At 48.2% G+C, this 15400-nt stretch overlaps 1 protein-coding gene across 1 annotated transcript; it reads right to left on the bottom strand.

Annotated features, from left to right (window-relative positions):
• Positions 1-13894: 13894 nt before the first annotated feature.
• LOC119405044 (alpha-crystallin A chain) lies at positions 13895-14698 on the bottom strand. Its single transcript, XM_037671804.2, has one exon. The coding sequence runs from the start codon at positions 14652-14654 to the stop codon at positions 14025-14027; it is 630 nt and encodes a 209-aa protein (XP_037527732.1). The 5' UTR covers positions 14655-14698; the 3' UTR covers positions 13895-14024.
• Between the last annotated feature and the right edge of the window lie 702 nt (positions 14699-15400).

Raw genomic sequence — 15400 nt, 5'->3', positions numbered from 1 at the left:
ACAGGGATCGTCAACAACTGCAAGAAAAAGGCAGATTGGAACGTTCTCGCACCGTTCAAATCGTGCAACATGCGATAAATTCAACAAAATAGGAACGCATGTAATACAAGCATTTACCGAAATCAAACGGCGCTGTTGTTGACGTTCTTGCAAGGACTGATCCTCAGTTCGCCACTCGAAAACTCATCGTCCCACTTTAGACAGGGGATCAGCACGAACCAACAAAACTCACGAACAGCCACCGCACTATAAGAGAGTGACCTAGAACATTCCTAGATTTTATAGTACACTCTAATCGTAGAACGTACCAGATGACACGAAACCATCACGAAACCATCCTTCGGGAGTACTTCTGGAACGTCTGGAACTGTCGAAAAAAAGCGGGAAAGGCAGCTGCGCGGATGGATGTTATAATATCGTTCCTTGCTGACAAAATCCCTTTTCAAACACTTCTAAATCATTCACTGTGTTTCTGAGCAGTATTTCTATATTTTTTTGTGTTATTAGTAGTTTTTCGAGAAAGCGCGCCTGTTATGGCGCCAGATTTGAATCGGAGAACGATATGCGCTTCAAAACGTGCAAGTGTTCTGTGACGTGCGTTTGGTTGAGCATCTGAGCATTAATAATCAGCTTCCGCTTATCAGACCTTTTGAGAGGACCTGATATGTTACATCCAGGGTCGTAGCTAGAAATATTCTTCGGGGGTGGGAAGGGGGGGTTCATGCTCCCTTTATGCACGTTCGTGCGTGTGTAGTGTGGAAACTTCGACGGGGCCGTTTGACCACTCCCTGGCTACGCTAGTGGTGATTAGGTCCTCTTCTTGGGGGTACACACTCAAAAATAAAGAGGGGGGGGGGTGGTTCAAGACATCTGGATCGTCCCTCTGAATCCGACACGGAACCCGCAGGTTGGAAGAACAAATTGCAGTAAGGTAGAAAGGTGGGCGAGTTGGAATCAATCCATAATTAAAAATACCGGAGCGAAAACAACGAAACACACGGAGAAAGAAGCACTCTCAGGACGACCGCTGAAGTGAAATTTATTAAACGAAGGTGAATTAACTGACGAAACGCCAACACCATATGTGCACAGGATTCTATGTGCCATGAAAAAAACTTACTGAGTGTGTTGGAGTGCGAGGTACATACGCTTAGCAAAAGCTTTAAGCGCGAATCACTTTAGGGGCCCATTCTGTCGCATGCTATCGTCGCCATCGTCCGCTTGGCATCACGCAGGTAAAACCATATGCATCTATAGCCATATGTATAGTATAATATAGCAAGGGGGCAGGGGCGCGTAGCCACGTTAGGGCACACCGGGCCCGTGCCCCCCCCCCCCCGAAATTTTTTTTTGCCATAGCATACGGAGCAGAAAATGACACTCGACCACATCTGCCTGCTCGTCCCCACTACAGATCAAGGAGGTGCCCCCCCCCCCCTCCCCCGAAAAAAATTTCTGCCTACGCCCCTGCAAGGGGGCGGTAAAAGGAAGTGCGGGTGAAGAGGAGACTGAGCGTGAGGAGGAGGTAAAACATAGCAATGAAGGGTGAGTATACGTGAAGGTGAGGACGGGGGGAGAAGGAAGCACATAATATATAGCATAGCCGTGTATAGTATAGCATAATTAAAGGGTGGGAAGAGGAAGTCATGGCCAGGAGGAGGGAGAGGGTAAAGCAGAGCATAGCCAATATGTGTAGTAAAGTATAGCAAGGGAGTGGGAAAGGGAAGTGAGGGTGAGAGATGTTGGGGGAAGGGAGAGGGCGCCACTACATCACAAATGATAGTTTCCTTTCCCGCCATGGATGCCGAGCAGGCTGGACGTTTGGAACGCCAGCGCTCGCTTGCCTGTGAACGCCAGCATCGCCGAAGGGCATGGTGAATCAGTGCTCCGCACTTCCTACAGTTATCACGTTGAGTGCAACTGCATATAATTTTTTTCCAAGTGATATAGAATCCTGCGCATGCATGCATGGCGTTGGTTTTTTTTTTTTTGTTTTCACCTTTGTTTAACAATTAAATTTCAGTTGCTAGACAGCTATAGTGTATTCATCCTGTGTTCTTCTTTCTCTGTGTGCTCCGTTGCTTTCGCGCTGGTATTTTAATCATGCTGGAAGAACGTGCAGAAGTCGGTGACTGTGCACTTTGTGTGCAATTTTGTTTTCTCTCTCCCTCTCTCTTTTCCATGCTGAATTTCCTTACCGCGTTCATGCACTGAGTCAAGTGCACTGATTTCCATTGCTTACTTTCTTGCATACGAATTGTTTGTCTCCTCGTCGACACATTGTTGTGGATTTTCACATTGTTCAATGTTCGCAAGAGTATTTCTAAAGATAGTCTTGCGAATGATAAGCACTGGACTGATAAGCACTTTACCGACACGTAAATGTCTGAGTCGGTATAAAGTACAAGCGCCCGCCCTCGACAGAGCTGCTTCAATGTAATAAAAAATAAACATGGTTGAATAAACTTTGTTCTGTGTATTCCATGCGAGTGATAAAATCCTGGAAATGAATAAAGAAACTACTACAAATCCCAGTTGGAAGAGTTGCAACTGGCTTTCTCTTCCCATTTGCCCCAGTTAAAACCAGCTTAAAATCAACAGGATATTTTCGCCAGTGATATATGCTTGCTTTATTTTTAGCCCTGTCCTTGAAATTTGGCATTGTTCGCTTTTTGTGCAATATGTGATGTGCCAGCATGCATGCACGTCTCATCTAGTGCTCCCCAATCAGTATAATGGTTGTGCCAAACATGATACAAAAATATCCACCAACGTACGATAATCGCTATATACGCACTTTTCTTTTAACCGTGTTTCACTTTAGGGGCCCAACTTGTCTTCCATCTGCAAGGGTGTGGCCTGATCATGCTCACAATCAACTGGTCAATTCATGCAGGCCTAAAATAAGGCTGCAATGCTCAAAACCAGGGTAAAATTGACGAAGAAGGTCTAAAATAATATAATTAACAATATAACCTAGAAGTAATTGCAATAATTAACTTAAAAGCGCTAAAACGATTCGGAGACATGCGCTGACACCCGCGCCGCACGAGAGGGCGCCACTGCCTCACCAAGGGCGCGATTGCTCCTCCCACCGGCACCTTCGTTGCTACATCGGCAGGGGAAACAACCTGACGTAACTCGCTGCAGACGACATGCCTCTCAACTGCCATAACAAGCAGGAAATCGATAAAGCGCAGCAAAAAGTAGCATGCATGTCGCACACCAAGATTGTGAATCTCCATATAGAGGCGAAAACAGCGCGTAGAGACGAGAACGGACAGACAAGAAAAGGCACAGACACACCTGTGTCTGTTGGAGGGGAATTACGCTACAGTTAACTGAGACTTAACAAAGCTAGACGACGAACGAACGTAATAAACTCGACAAGCGCAAACTATCAACTGAATTTATTGAAAAGAACGTTGAAGGGCGAAAATTCTATGAAAGGAGACAACAGTCAATCTACGAAGTGAGAGGGCGTTACAATCTTCTGAACAGGTATCTTGCGCCACACGTGCCTGGTGCGGGTGACGTCAATGATGCTTGTTTCTTCTGATGAAGTCGATTTCTTGTGGGGTTAGTAGAATGGAGCATGAACTGACGCATGCGCTTTGCTGGTTAGTTATATGGTAGGGCCTCCCATATTTCTCTGGTCTTCTTGTTCTTTGATTTGGCTAATACTGCAGTTTCTTCGAACGCCTGTGTCTGTGCCTTTTCTTGTGTCTGTCCGTTCTGGTCTCTACGCGCTGTTTTCGCCTCAGTATGAACAATCAACTAGCTCAAAACGTGTTATTCCAGAATCTCCATATATCGAGATTCTACTCGTGCCGAGGAAACCCTACATGCTTACCTCAAACTTTGACGTCAATGACAATTTGGGAAACGGAGCAGTGGGACCTCTACAAACGGAAATCGCTGGGTGTCCCTGCTACGCACTTCCCTAGGTTTCATAGCAGTAGATCTGCATTCAGCATTATCAAAAGTCATCTTTGCTTCCGCATTGGCTTGCTCGTTTTCATGTAGGCCGCAGTACCCTGGAATCCACTGATACCTTATACGGTGGCCAGTTTTCAGGGCTACATCGTGTGATTTGGCTACTTCTTGAGCAAGAAGATAATATGGTCAGCCATTCCATTTTCACGACCGGATACAAACACCGTTGTACATACACCCCTCTGCGAAAATACTGCAGCATATTGGTCTTTTCTAAGTCATCGTCACAACCGTCTTCACGAACTCAATCCAGACATGCACGTTAGAATACCGCCAACCATGAAAAGGTGCGGTACAAGCCTATTACACAGATTATGAATAGGTGTGGTATTCACTCGTTGTTACCTACACCTTATTGGCTGTGCGGACAGTCCGAATTACGAGGTATGTGGCACTCTTGAGACTACAAAACACCTCTTGTGTGTCTGGCTACGATATATCCCACAAGGAAATCCGATGGCCACCGTCTTGTTTAAATCTACGAAACAACAAGCTTCAGAAAAAGTTCTGTTGGGACCACCACCTCGTCATCAGCGCGATATTCTGAAAGCACTGAACAAGTTTTTGCGCGAGACAGAACTTGACAAGAGACTGTAAATAGTTTCTGGACAGGGTTTTGCCTGGTTTTGCTTCATCGCCACCTTCCTCCTCCTCATAATCAGCACCTTCTCACTCCTCTCTTTCCCACCCCCTCCACTTTCCTAATGCTGAGTAGCTTCGCTTCACTTCACTTTTATTTCCTTAAAGGCCCCCTCAAGGGGGGTATTATATTAGGGGTGGGTTTACAAGTGCAGCGACATATATACGTATAGAGGCCAGAAGATTGATTCAGGCCGACCTCTCAGCTTTTCTGCCACAATAAACCTTTTTTTCTCTCTCTGCATTCAGCGCAGGATTTAGAACTACACAAATCGCAAGTTTTTAGGGGCGAAGCTCCTTAAGGCGGCACCCGTTCGTCCCTCGTAGTCGTAGTCGTAGTGCGTAACCAGTCTTACGCTTTGACCTGCAAGGTGGTGCCGGTGGGAGATTTTTCCTGTGCGTTGTTGAACAATAAAAAATTCGCAGCGTTAGCTAAAAGCCGACTTCTTCTGTCTCTCATTCCCATTAGCAGCCATTCTTTACCTCCAAGGTAGTGCCTGGTGAGATTTCTCCTGTGCGTGATTAAACAATAAAAATTTTGTTCAAAACGCCGTTGATTGATGAAATAAACCAACAAAAGACGCCAGATGTTTTGTAAAAGCAAAACGAAAGAACGCCAGATGTTTCTAAAGCAAAACGAAAAGACGCCAGCTGCTTAACGAAAGACGCCAGATGTTTTCTAAGCAATGGTTTTCTAAACAATGAAAATTCATAGCGTACATGTAAAATTAAAGTGCTCTGCAAGTCGTCATAACTCATCGAACCTTTAGTATAAACGCGCCCGATCTCACGTCGGTGATGATGTACTGGGCAGAATTCACGGAAGATTCACGGTTTACCGATGAACCTCCGCAGCTTCGCCCACTCATCATCATTCACTCCGTGGATATGCTGTGATTTTTTTGTTACTCTAGGCTCCTCTTGCTATCACGTTTTGAACAATCTCGCTTCTGCTCTTGCTGTGCGATGAGATATGAGCTACCTTTTACCAGAGCCGGGCAAGACATCGAGACGAAATTAGATCGTCTGTGGCAGTGCAAGAAAAGGTAGAGTACCATTGACGAGCTGAACTCGTCAAGCTTGGCTGTTTTTACCAGAAACGTAGATGAGTCCAACTCGTTCATGGCACAGAAGGGGGTGAAATATAATCTAGACATTTAGCACAAAAGTCACGCGACCAGCCATGCATTTCTTCCAAAAATTTTTTTCGACTCATTGCCACACTGTTTCTTGTGCAGCACACTGAAGTGTGAACGCCTGTACCACCCAATGGTACAAAAGTGCTCGGCACGACGCTGGCCCAAGGTCATTGGCCAACCTGGCCAACCTCGGCCATAGGTCAGCTGCCGACGTCGGCCCACATTTGGGGATCGACACTGGCCTCAGGTTGGCCGATGTTATGGCCACTGACATTGGGCCGACCTAAATGGCCAACCTGACCGAGTGCCAGCCACCCTAGGGCCACGTTTGGCCCTGTGAAAATATGCTCATGGCCAGGCGCCAGCCACTCTAGTGCCAAGCTTGGGCCGGTGAAATGGCCAGTTGCCAGCCACTGCGGGACCACGCCTGGCCCGGTGCTTATTCGCGCATACGGCCAGCTGTAAGCCACCTAGGACCCAGCTTGGCCGAGGAATAATTAGCCTTGATTTTTCGCGATGCCACCTTTTCGTACATGCAACAGGAGGGAAGCCCCGTCTTGCACACCAGTGTAAAGTCGGCAGACACAAGTACAAAATGCAGAAAATTCCTTTGACCATTTTTTGAAAATTTTTACACATCAAAACAGTGCAGAAACACACAGTCAACTAAGATTGTCTGTATGGGAACTAGAGCACTGCACGGGCCAATTTTTCCGGCCCGGGCCCGGCCCGGCCCGAAAACGCCATGCTCCGGCCCGCCCGAGCCCGGCCCGGTGTTCTTAAATGTGGCCCGTACCCGGCCCGGGCCCGAAAGGTTTGGGCCCGGCCCGGCCCGACCCGTTTCAGCTAGTTATGCCTTGAGCATAAAGGAGGCACTGTCTAACCTTCGGTTATTGTGAAGATACCTGCCACACACATGATATTTTCTGGAGATTGTTTTGCGAACTTCTTTCAGTGTCACGACTTTCACTGGTACTGTGTATACTTTCGGTTAATTACGCCCGTAACACTCTTGCGAAATAATTGCAGGGCAATATAAAATATAATTGGAGTCATAGCTGGCTGTTTCATATACGCACGCAGTGCTAACCACGCAATCTTATTTTTGCATTTCAAGGAACGACTACAAAATATACCTCCATAAACTGAAAAAAAAACATGGCAGACATTTTTAGTTTAAGTTTTACATCAATTGCATACGAGCTAGGGCTGTTGAGTAAAAGTAGCAAGTCTGCAAACTTCATCTATTGCAGAATGCAATGAAAAAAAAAAAAAAAAACGTGCTCTAGCTGCTTCTGGTAGGAATACACCAGGCTGGGCAGCGTTACATAAATTAAAGCTGTCGTGTTGACTCCTCGGCAGGCAACTGCACCCAACGTACACAACGTTTTCGTGTTCAAAACAAGAATGTTCTTTGTCCCACCCTTTTTCCCCGAGTCACCGCCACCGCAGTGCCATAGATCTGTCAAAGCGAGGCACACCCGTTAGAGAGCGAGCCACCGTCCTCGCTGTTCCCTGAAGATGGCTGTCTCGTCGTCTTCGTGTGACCGCCTTCGATCTTTGAAAATGTTACGCCTTAAAGCGAGACCGGACTAAGGGCTTCCAAAACCTATTAGAGCGCCGAAGTGAACCAGCCGGCGGGCTCTTTAGCGATCCCCGTCGACGTGACGTGTCGGGTGTCCGGAGCGTGATTATACAGATACATATGAGACCCGGGCCTAATACGAGCCTGGCTCAGGCCCGAGCCCGACCCGAGCCTGAAGATCACGGGCCCGAGCCCGGCCCGGGCCCGATCCAACAATCCCTTACCCGGCCCGGCCCGCGGGCCGGGCCCGGGCTTTCGGGCCGGCTCGGGCCCGTGCAGTGCTCTAATGGGAACACAAATGCAGTTCACCACATCACCAGTACATGGACGTAAAATGGCACAAGAAAGTTTGCACAAGTTTATTGCACAAGAAGACTTACGGCGCGAAAACTTTCACGTTGATACACGTGAGCTCGCTACCTAGCTGCCGCCTCTGCGTTCCGCCATCTTCTGTGTTATGCAGTGTCAGGCAAGCAGATAAGCCCACCTCTTCAACAACTCGCACACTTTGGTCGGGACTATCATGCTTTATTCGCGTCCCATATTTTCTTCACTTAGTGTAGTGTTCCAGCGTGTATTGCCGCGATGATTTCGCGTTTGTGTCACGTAATTGTTATTTGTTGAGAGTGGATTCCGACGTTGTGTTCGTTTCTTGCGTCGCGGCAGAGTGTGATTTGCTTGTGTTTAGTTTGAGTATTCTTTTGTTTGTGATCACTGATTTCGGGGCGCGTGATTTTATTTTGTTAAAGCGAGTGTATGTTTTTACGTCGCCTTCCGTCCGATACCCCTGGCCCGCAGTCGATCGCCCGTCATCCTGTCGAACAACCCGCAAACGCACGTGGGTGGAATTGTCGCCGCATCCCTTCCGGAACGAATAGTGCAGAAAATCAGCCTTTATGTGTAATTTCGATTTTATATGTTAATTGAATTATCTGCACTATTCGTTCCGGAAGGGATGGAGCGACAACAATTCCACCCACGTGCGTTTGCGGGTTGTTCGACAGGCTGACCGGCGATAAGGTCCACGCCTGATCGACTGCTGGCCAGGGACATCGGACGGAAGATAACGTAAAAACATACACTCGCTTTAACAAAATAAAATCACGCGCCCCGAAATCGTTGATCACAAACAAAGGAGTACTCAAACTAAACACAAGCAAATCACACTCTGCCGCGACGCAAAAAAAGAACACAACGTAGGAATTCACACTCAAGAAATGACAATTACAGTGATGCTACCGAGGACTTCTGATTTGGAGCAATTTTTGGAGCAGCAAAATTTACGTTTTGGAGCACTTTGGAGCAGCAAAATTTTCATCTTGGAGCACTTTGTAGCAGATAATTTTGCATCTGGGAGCACTTTGGAGCAGCGAATTTTACATCCTGGAGTGCAATACAGAAGCATATTGCATTAACATTCAAGCACCTAAGTATTATTATGGGGCTCTTATGAAGGCTAGAAATATTTCGATTCATTGCAAATCTCATGGAAAGAATCAACTCAGGAGCATAGGCGTGCGCACAGGGGGGCAGGGGGGGGGGGGCGCCCCCCCCCCTATCACCTAAGAGGGGGGGTGCAAAATCTGCCCCGTACATTGACCCTTGCGATAGCAATTATATGGACACTCTGGGCGGATTTTTGCCGTCACCGTTGCCGTAATTTTCCGTATAAAGTCCAAATTAATAACATCACCACGCGCATTCTAGCCGCGGGTAAAAGCTCGCGAGCGCTGGCGACAACGCGGCTGAAGCGGAGATTAAACTAGCCGGCCGTCTGTCTCCGCCGCACGGACAGCGCATGAGATAACATCTTCCCGCGTGCGGGCCTGCCGTCGATTGCTCATCAAACAGAGAGGAAACGCCCCGCCCGTCTTTCGTAAGAAGCATGAAGGGACGCCAGGGGAGCGGAAGGGGGGGGGGGGGGGTGGAGCGCATCGTTCGAAGGGCGCAGTCGCTTGCGCGCGCGCTATCTCGAGGCATCAGGAGACGGCTCGTAAACTTGCTGTGCTCTCAACGCTTACTTCGCGTTTAGAGAACTCGGAGCAAGAAAACGCTTCGGTTCCTGGATCCAAAAGTGTTAGCTGCTACTCTTACTTCGTTTCACAATACAATTTTTTGGTATCGCATTCATTGCTTCGCTCTGAAGCGAAACTGAGTTTTTTTAACCGTTAGCTATTGACCCCCGAAAGCGAGGGCGGACGTGTAGCATGGCGTAGCCGCTTCACTGTGGGCCGTAAGCGACGGGCCCGCTACTGACAGCTGCGCATTTGCGGCTGCTCCGACCAGGAGATATGATTTTACTAATGAGATGACATTTTTAAAAAAGCAAGCAAAAATTCGAATTGGAACCCTAGCACGTGAGCTCGAAAGGGCAGGGCCTAAATTTTAGGGGGTATTTACCGCAGAGTGATTACAAACTCGGACGCGTGCTGGCGGAAGGAATTACGAAAAAGCTGTTCTGGATGAAGATCCATGGATAAAATATATCTGAGGAAAAGTGTCAACGCGTTTCCACCGTTCGCGTGCTCTTCCATAAACGCGAAGCAAGGAAAATTCGATATTGTCCCATATAGTATCTACTGCGAGCGATCCCACATTTCATTCCGCGATGTCCGGAAACAGAAGTGACAGACATTTTAGCGGCACTCATGTAGTTATTAATGAACATATTTTTGCTTTCCTTACGTGCCATGCGACGCTTGAAACGAGCTATAAGCAGCGTTTCTGGAACAGACGACGTCCGCCGATGAATCGCCGTCGCACTTTCTCGCTACCGATAGGCCTAGACGTCACGAGCCTCTGCGGAGAGCGCGTTTTGCTGTCGAGCCGACTTGCAGAACATAAGCTGCGTCGGCACCGTGCATGGCATCGTGGCTTACTCGGAACGCACGCGCGAGCGCTATTTATTCAGCGCAATAATTCTTGGTCCATGATTGCGACTTTATTGGCAGTCCCAAGATCGAGCTGCACATGTTCTGACGCCCCGGCGGTGCGATTGCCGGTGATAGACGCCCCCAAACCCGAGACTTTGGCGCAGTTTGGCGCAAATTTCCTCGATATTATCAGGATGGCGCAGTAAATACAATTTGGCGCACTTTGGCGCAGTTGGCGCAGGAGTGAAATCACTGCAATTACGTGACACACACGCGAAATCATCGCGGCAATACACGCGGCAACCCTACACAGACAGAATATTCGAAAAATAAACACGCGATGGTTCACCAAAGCAAAGGTTGAACGCGATTAAAGCAAGATGGTCCCGACGGAAGGTGCGAGAGCTGTTCAACAAGTAGGCTTATCTGCAGTGGAACGTCCGTATGCTGGCGGTTTGCCGCCGTACACCGCTGCCGACGATTAGCAGGGACTCGAGTCACACGCCGCTGCCAAAGGTGGAGATTTGATTCGAGCTGTGGGTCCTGCTACGGGACTACGCCAGAGAACACGCTTCAGCTGCCAGCTACCAGTTCGAGTCTCCGCTTCGCGTGCCGCTCGGCTCGACGGTTCAACGAAGTGGGTGTGTGGGTTGTAGAAGAAAAGGCGCCTAATTTCTGCAGCCCGGTCGGGAGCACGGCGCAGCGCCTAAAAACGAAGTGTTCCCAGTGTTCGTTCGTTCCCTCGCCTCGCTCCTCGCTCCCATGCTCATTCCCGCTCACCCACCGAATCCCCGATAGCCACCCTATCCCCGGTGCGCCGGCTGCCGCGAGCAAGAGGAACCGGTCCACCACGTGAAGGAAGAAGGGGTGTTCGCTCCCCTCCCGCTGCGCACACAGCGGTTTCACAGCGGTGGAGCTTGCCGAGTACGCGCACTTTGAAACCATTGGCATAGCTTGGGGGGGGGGGGGGGGGAGGAGGATTGTCCGAACCCTTTTAAATTTTCTGAATTTTGCATGTGTGTATGTACACGAATTAACATGCACAAATGGTGGCTGACCGCCTCGCCCACACCCCCCCTCCAATCTTCCCCAGAAATATTTCTATTTACGCCCCTGTTAATGGCATGTATGTATATAAATTGCCAATTTACACCGCGATTCACGACATATCACTGCCTGCCTCAAAAAAAGAAAAAAAAAAAAACAAACGCAGCAGGAATATCCGCTGCTACTTACACAACAGGCAAATTGACGAGCGCCAAGCAAATTAACCACGTCCTAGCATAGCCCACCATTCTAAAATAGAGGTCGGCCCACGCTCGTGTTCCGACCAAGCCCGGGTGGCGTTGGCAGAAGGCAAACAGGCGACGTCGGGCCAAGCGCGCTGGCCAACTCGCTGCCGACCTGGTCGATGGCCAGTCACGGGCCGACCTCTTTCTTTGGTTGTATGGCCGACTAGATTGGCCAACGACTGCTTCCCAACTCGTTGCCAACCGTCGGCCACTGGCCATGTCCCCTTGGGCAGTAATGTCCAATTAGTACAGTGGACTCTCAGTAAACAGAAATCTCGATCTTAAACGGAACTGCTGCTTAAATTGAACAACTGCTTCTAACTTTAATTGGTTTCGTACTTCAATTCTGCACCCCTGCTCACCCTCAGTTAAACGGAACTCCTGTTAAACGGAACACATTTTCCTAGTCCCTTCAGGTTCCACTTACCGAGAGTCTCTGTACATCTTTGTTGGAACCCGCAGTACCAAATTTCTGCATTTGCTTCAGTCATGTTTTGCAATGCGATTACATGGCGTGCGACTGCATGGCAAAGCAGGGTAGGAGAGAATTCACAGCTGATATTCCTCTCCAATTGAGAGCTTATTTCGTCATGATGTCACGTGAACGTACTGCTGGTGTCACGAATTGTGCCGAAAAGGCGGGAAATGCCAGGAGAGGATAACATGCTCATTCTCAATTGTATTTTCAGGGGTTGTTTAGGGGCCCTTTATTGCAGGGGCGTCGTGCCAAAACCACGATATGAGAGAAGTCGTAATGGAGGACTCCGGGTTAATGTTGACCCCTCGGGGTTATTTAATGTGAGCCTAAATCTATGTATAAGGGCATTTTTGCATCTCTTCGTGGCTGTTTTTTATACCAGTCAAACCTATGCTCTCGTGCTTCGGTAGCAACCATGGCCACTAAGGCACAGTACGTGGCGGGTACAGGTGCTTATTTTGATGCGAGCAAGCATGTGAAGGGTGATTCCACCTATATCCAATAAAGCACAATTACTCTGCAGCATTGCAGTCGCAGCTGAAGTATACATAGTATAATTGCTAGCTGTAGACTTGCCTTTGATCTGGCCAACTGCTACACAGCAACTCTTTCATGATGGAATTTGTGGCTGTTTACACATCTTTTTCTCTTAAATTTATGTCTGTGTTGGGTGGTACACGATTCTGTAGGCGAGATATTGCTTATTCTCTGGCTCTTGGTGTATAAAGAACTTCAAATCTCTATTACGTGACCTAATTTCCTACCTTTTATTATTATGTTTTCCCATAATTGCCCTTGAATAGGAACTAAACGACTTGTTGCAGTACATATGTACTTGGGTCAACCATGTGTGTTGGAACGGAACGAAAATGTAGCTGAAACGTTATCTATTATTTCGTTCCGGAGTGAAACCGAAAGAGTTTTATCAGTTTTAGGTTCAAGGGAAATGTTGGCAATTTGGAACAACCGAGCTCATGCAATGCAAGCATTAATACATATCTCAGAGGACAGTATTAGCGGATACCTCAGGCGTGGATTCTCAAGTTCAGATGTGTTGAAATTTTGCGAAAAACGAAGTGTGACAACCGGAGCTACTTATATCAACACAAGTGTGCCTTGATGTGCCAGTCACAGGCCAGCGTGGAGAGGAGATTCTCGGCGGTGAAGTTTGTTTTATCAGAACAGCGGTCTCACATATCAGGGACTACACTCGATAACGTGCTGCTTCTGAAATCATGCTCACTCCCTTGAAGCAAAGCATTCGGCCTGCTCAGAGAACACGTAATTCGCTTATGAGAAAATCAAATACGTATACGTTTTTATTGTTACTTTAATTTCAGATTTTTGCACAGCAACAAAAACCGTTACGGAACTTTTTTTGTTGGAACGAAAGTAAAACCGAAACGAAAAACATTTCGTTACGACACCCTGCTGTTGTTTTGCACATGGAGTGAGGAACTATTTTAGTCTCGCTCCCTTACACAGTTCATGTCCACTAAAGTATGTGCATTGCAGACACCTAAGAAATATTGCGGGGGTTAGTGCATGTTGTAAAACCATGACATGGCAAGGAAGCAAGGCAATGAAGATAATGTTGAATACAAAATTATTAGTTTGTATCAACATTAATGTTGATACAAACTATACTGTTTTCTCTGCCGTGATAAAATGGTACAGCGTATAAGAACGAATGGTTCTCTTTTATGACAAAAAGGGCTTTTGCATAATGAAATTTCACATAACTATACACTACGGTTCTAAACCAGGATTCATTGTTTTTCAGTTTCTCTTTGGGCGGTTTATAGTTTTGTACAAACCACTGCCTGCGATCACGGCCCATGAATAGGCCTGTCCCGGGCAGGGATAGAAAAATGCCAAATTGGTTCAAACGTGGGCTAAATATACCCGTTTATTGCATTGATCACGTGACGTTAAAGTTGCGGAATGTGGACGCACTTCGCGAACAGAAAGACATGATCCTAAGGATGAACGTACAACAATATGAACAAAACGCTGAAATGTTCACGACTCGGCCGCAGCTTCGGTTGCACCTTCTTTCTGCTTCTCCGCGGACTCCTTGTTGGCCTCGTCCGACGCCGCCTCGATCGGCTTGGATGACTCGACAGTGATCGGTATCATCCTCGGCTTCTTGCTCGGAACCTCCGGCTTGGGCGCCTCGATGGCCAGCACGCCGGAAGACGACAGGGCGCAGGTTACAGTCTCTGCCTTCACTCCTTCGGGAAGGGTGAACCGCCGGGTGAACTGGCGCTTCACGTAGCTGCATCCGTCCTCGCTCTCTTCCTCGTGATTGGCGCTCACCTCGACGCAGTCGCCGATCGCCTTGACGGAGATCTCCTCGGGCTTGTAGCCGCGGACGTTGCAGTTCACGACGAACTTGGACTCGTCAGCGCTCGAATCGGTGCTTCGCGACGACACTTCCTCGCTCATGTGGCGCTTGCGACGGCTGCTTGACGGCGAGTCGCCGCGGAGACAAAGGCAGCTCGAACTGCGATCCACCGATGCCTGATTCGTCTTCTTGTCCGCTTGACGCAGTGCTGAAAGCACCGTGTTGCCTAATTGGTCCAGGGCCTTCAGAGGAGAGAACAAGTCCTCCTCGTCGGTAAAGAGCGGGTAGAAGACCAAGCGCACCATGATGAACTATGCAGGATAACTTCGTAGAAGCCCAAATGCGCGTGGAATACGCTGGCAGCGAAGTTCAGCGATCGCGCGTTCAGGACAGCTGGATTCTCAATCTGCAGCCGAGCAGACGACGCCGGCATTTATACGCGCGCTCGCGTCGCCACGGAAAGAACGCGAAACTTCGAGATTGGCAGAGAGGAGGACAGGCGCGTCATCCTCTCGTCATCCCCTCGCTCCTGTACATTCGCGGCCTCTCTCCCAACTGCGCGCGGCCTCTCTCCCAACTGCGCGCCGTCTCGTAGGTTCTCGAACGTTCTCGCGCATTCGTCTGCAACGGATGCGCGGCACCAATCCTTTGCCGACGCTGCACCGGTACTTCGGCAAGATTTTCGTGCGGTGCGTGAAGATTTATATATAGATATATTTTCACGGAACGTTCGGTAAAAGAATTGTGACAGTAAAGCGAATTAATGTCAATAAAAATTTGCAGTAATCGACAGCATTTGTTCTCAACGGTTCCGTTGATCGTACCGCTGTTATATTCGATTGAATAAATTCAAATGAAACAGGTAAGAATTTCTTGTCAGGCTTGATATATATTATTAAATAATTCCCGAATAGCAGAAGACACGAGCACCGCGAGGTTGTCCTGCCGATCTCGCACGCTCTTGATTGTACTCGCGCATTCACGACTCTAACGTAGATGGGGGTATTATGGGCAAAATACGTTGCGAATGAATCCTCTCAAGAACGTATTC

This window comes from Rhipicephalus sanguineus, chromosome 9, assembly GCF_013339695.2.
Source record: "Rhipicephalus sanguineus isolate Rsan-2018 chromosome 9, BIME_Rsan_1.4, whole genome shotgun sequence".
Taxonomy (NCBI): Eukaryota; Metazoa; Arthropoda; class Arachnida; order Ixodida; family Ixodidae; genus Rhipicephalus; species Rhipicephalus sanguineus.
This window is presented reverse-complemented; position numbering and strand designations above follow the sequence as displayed.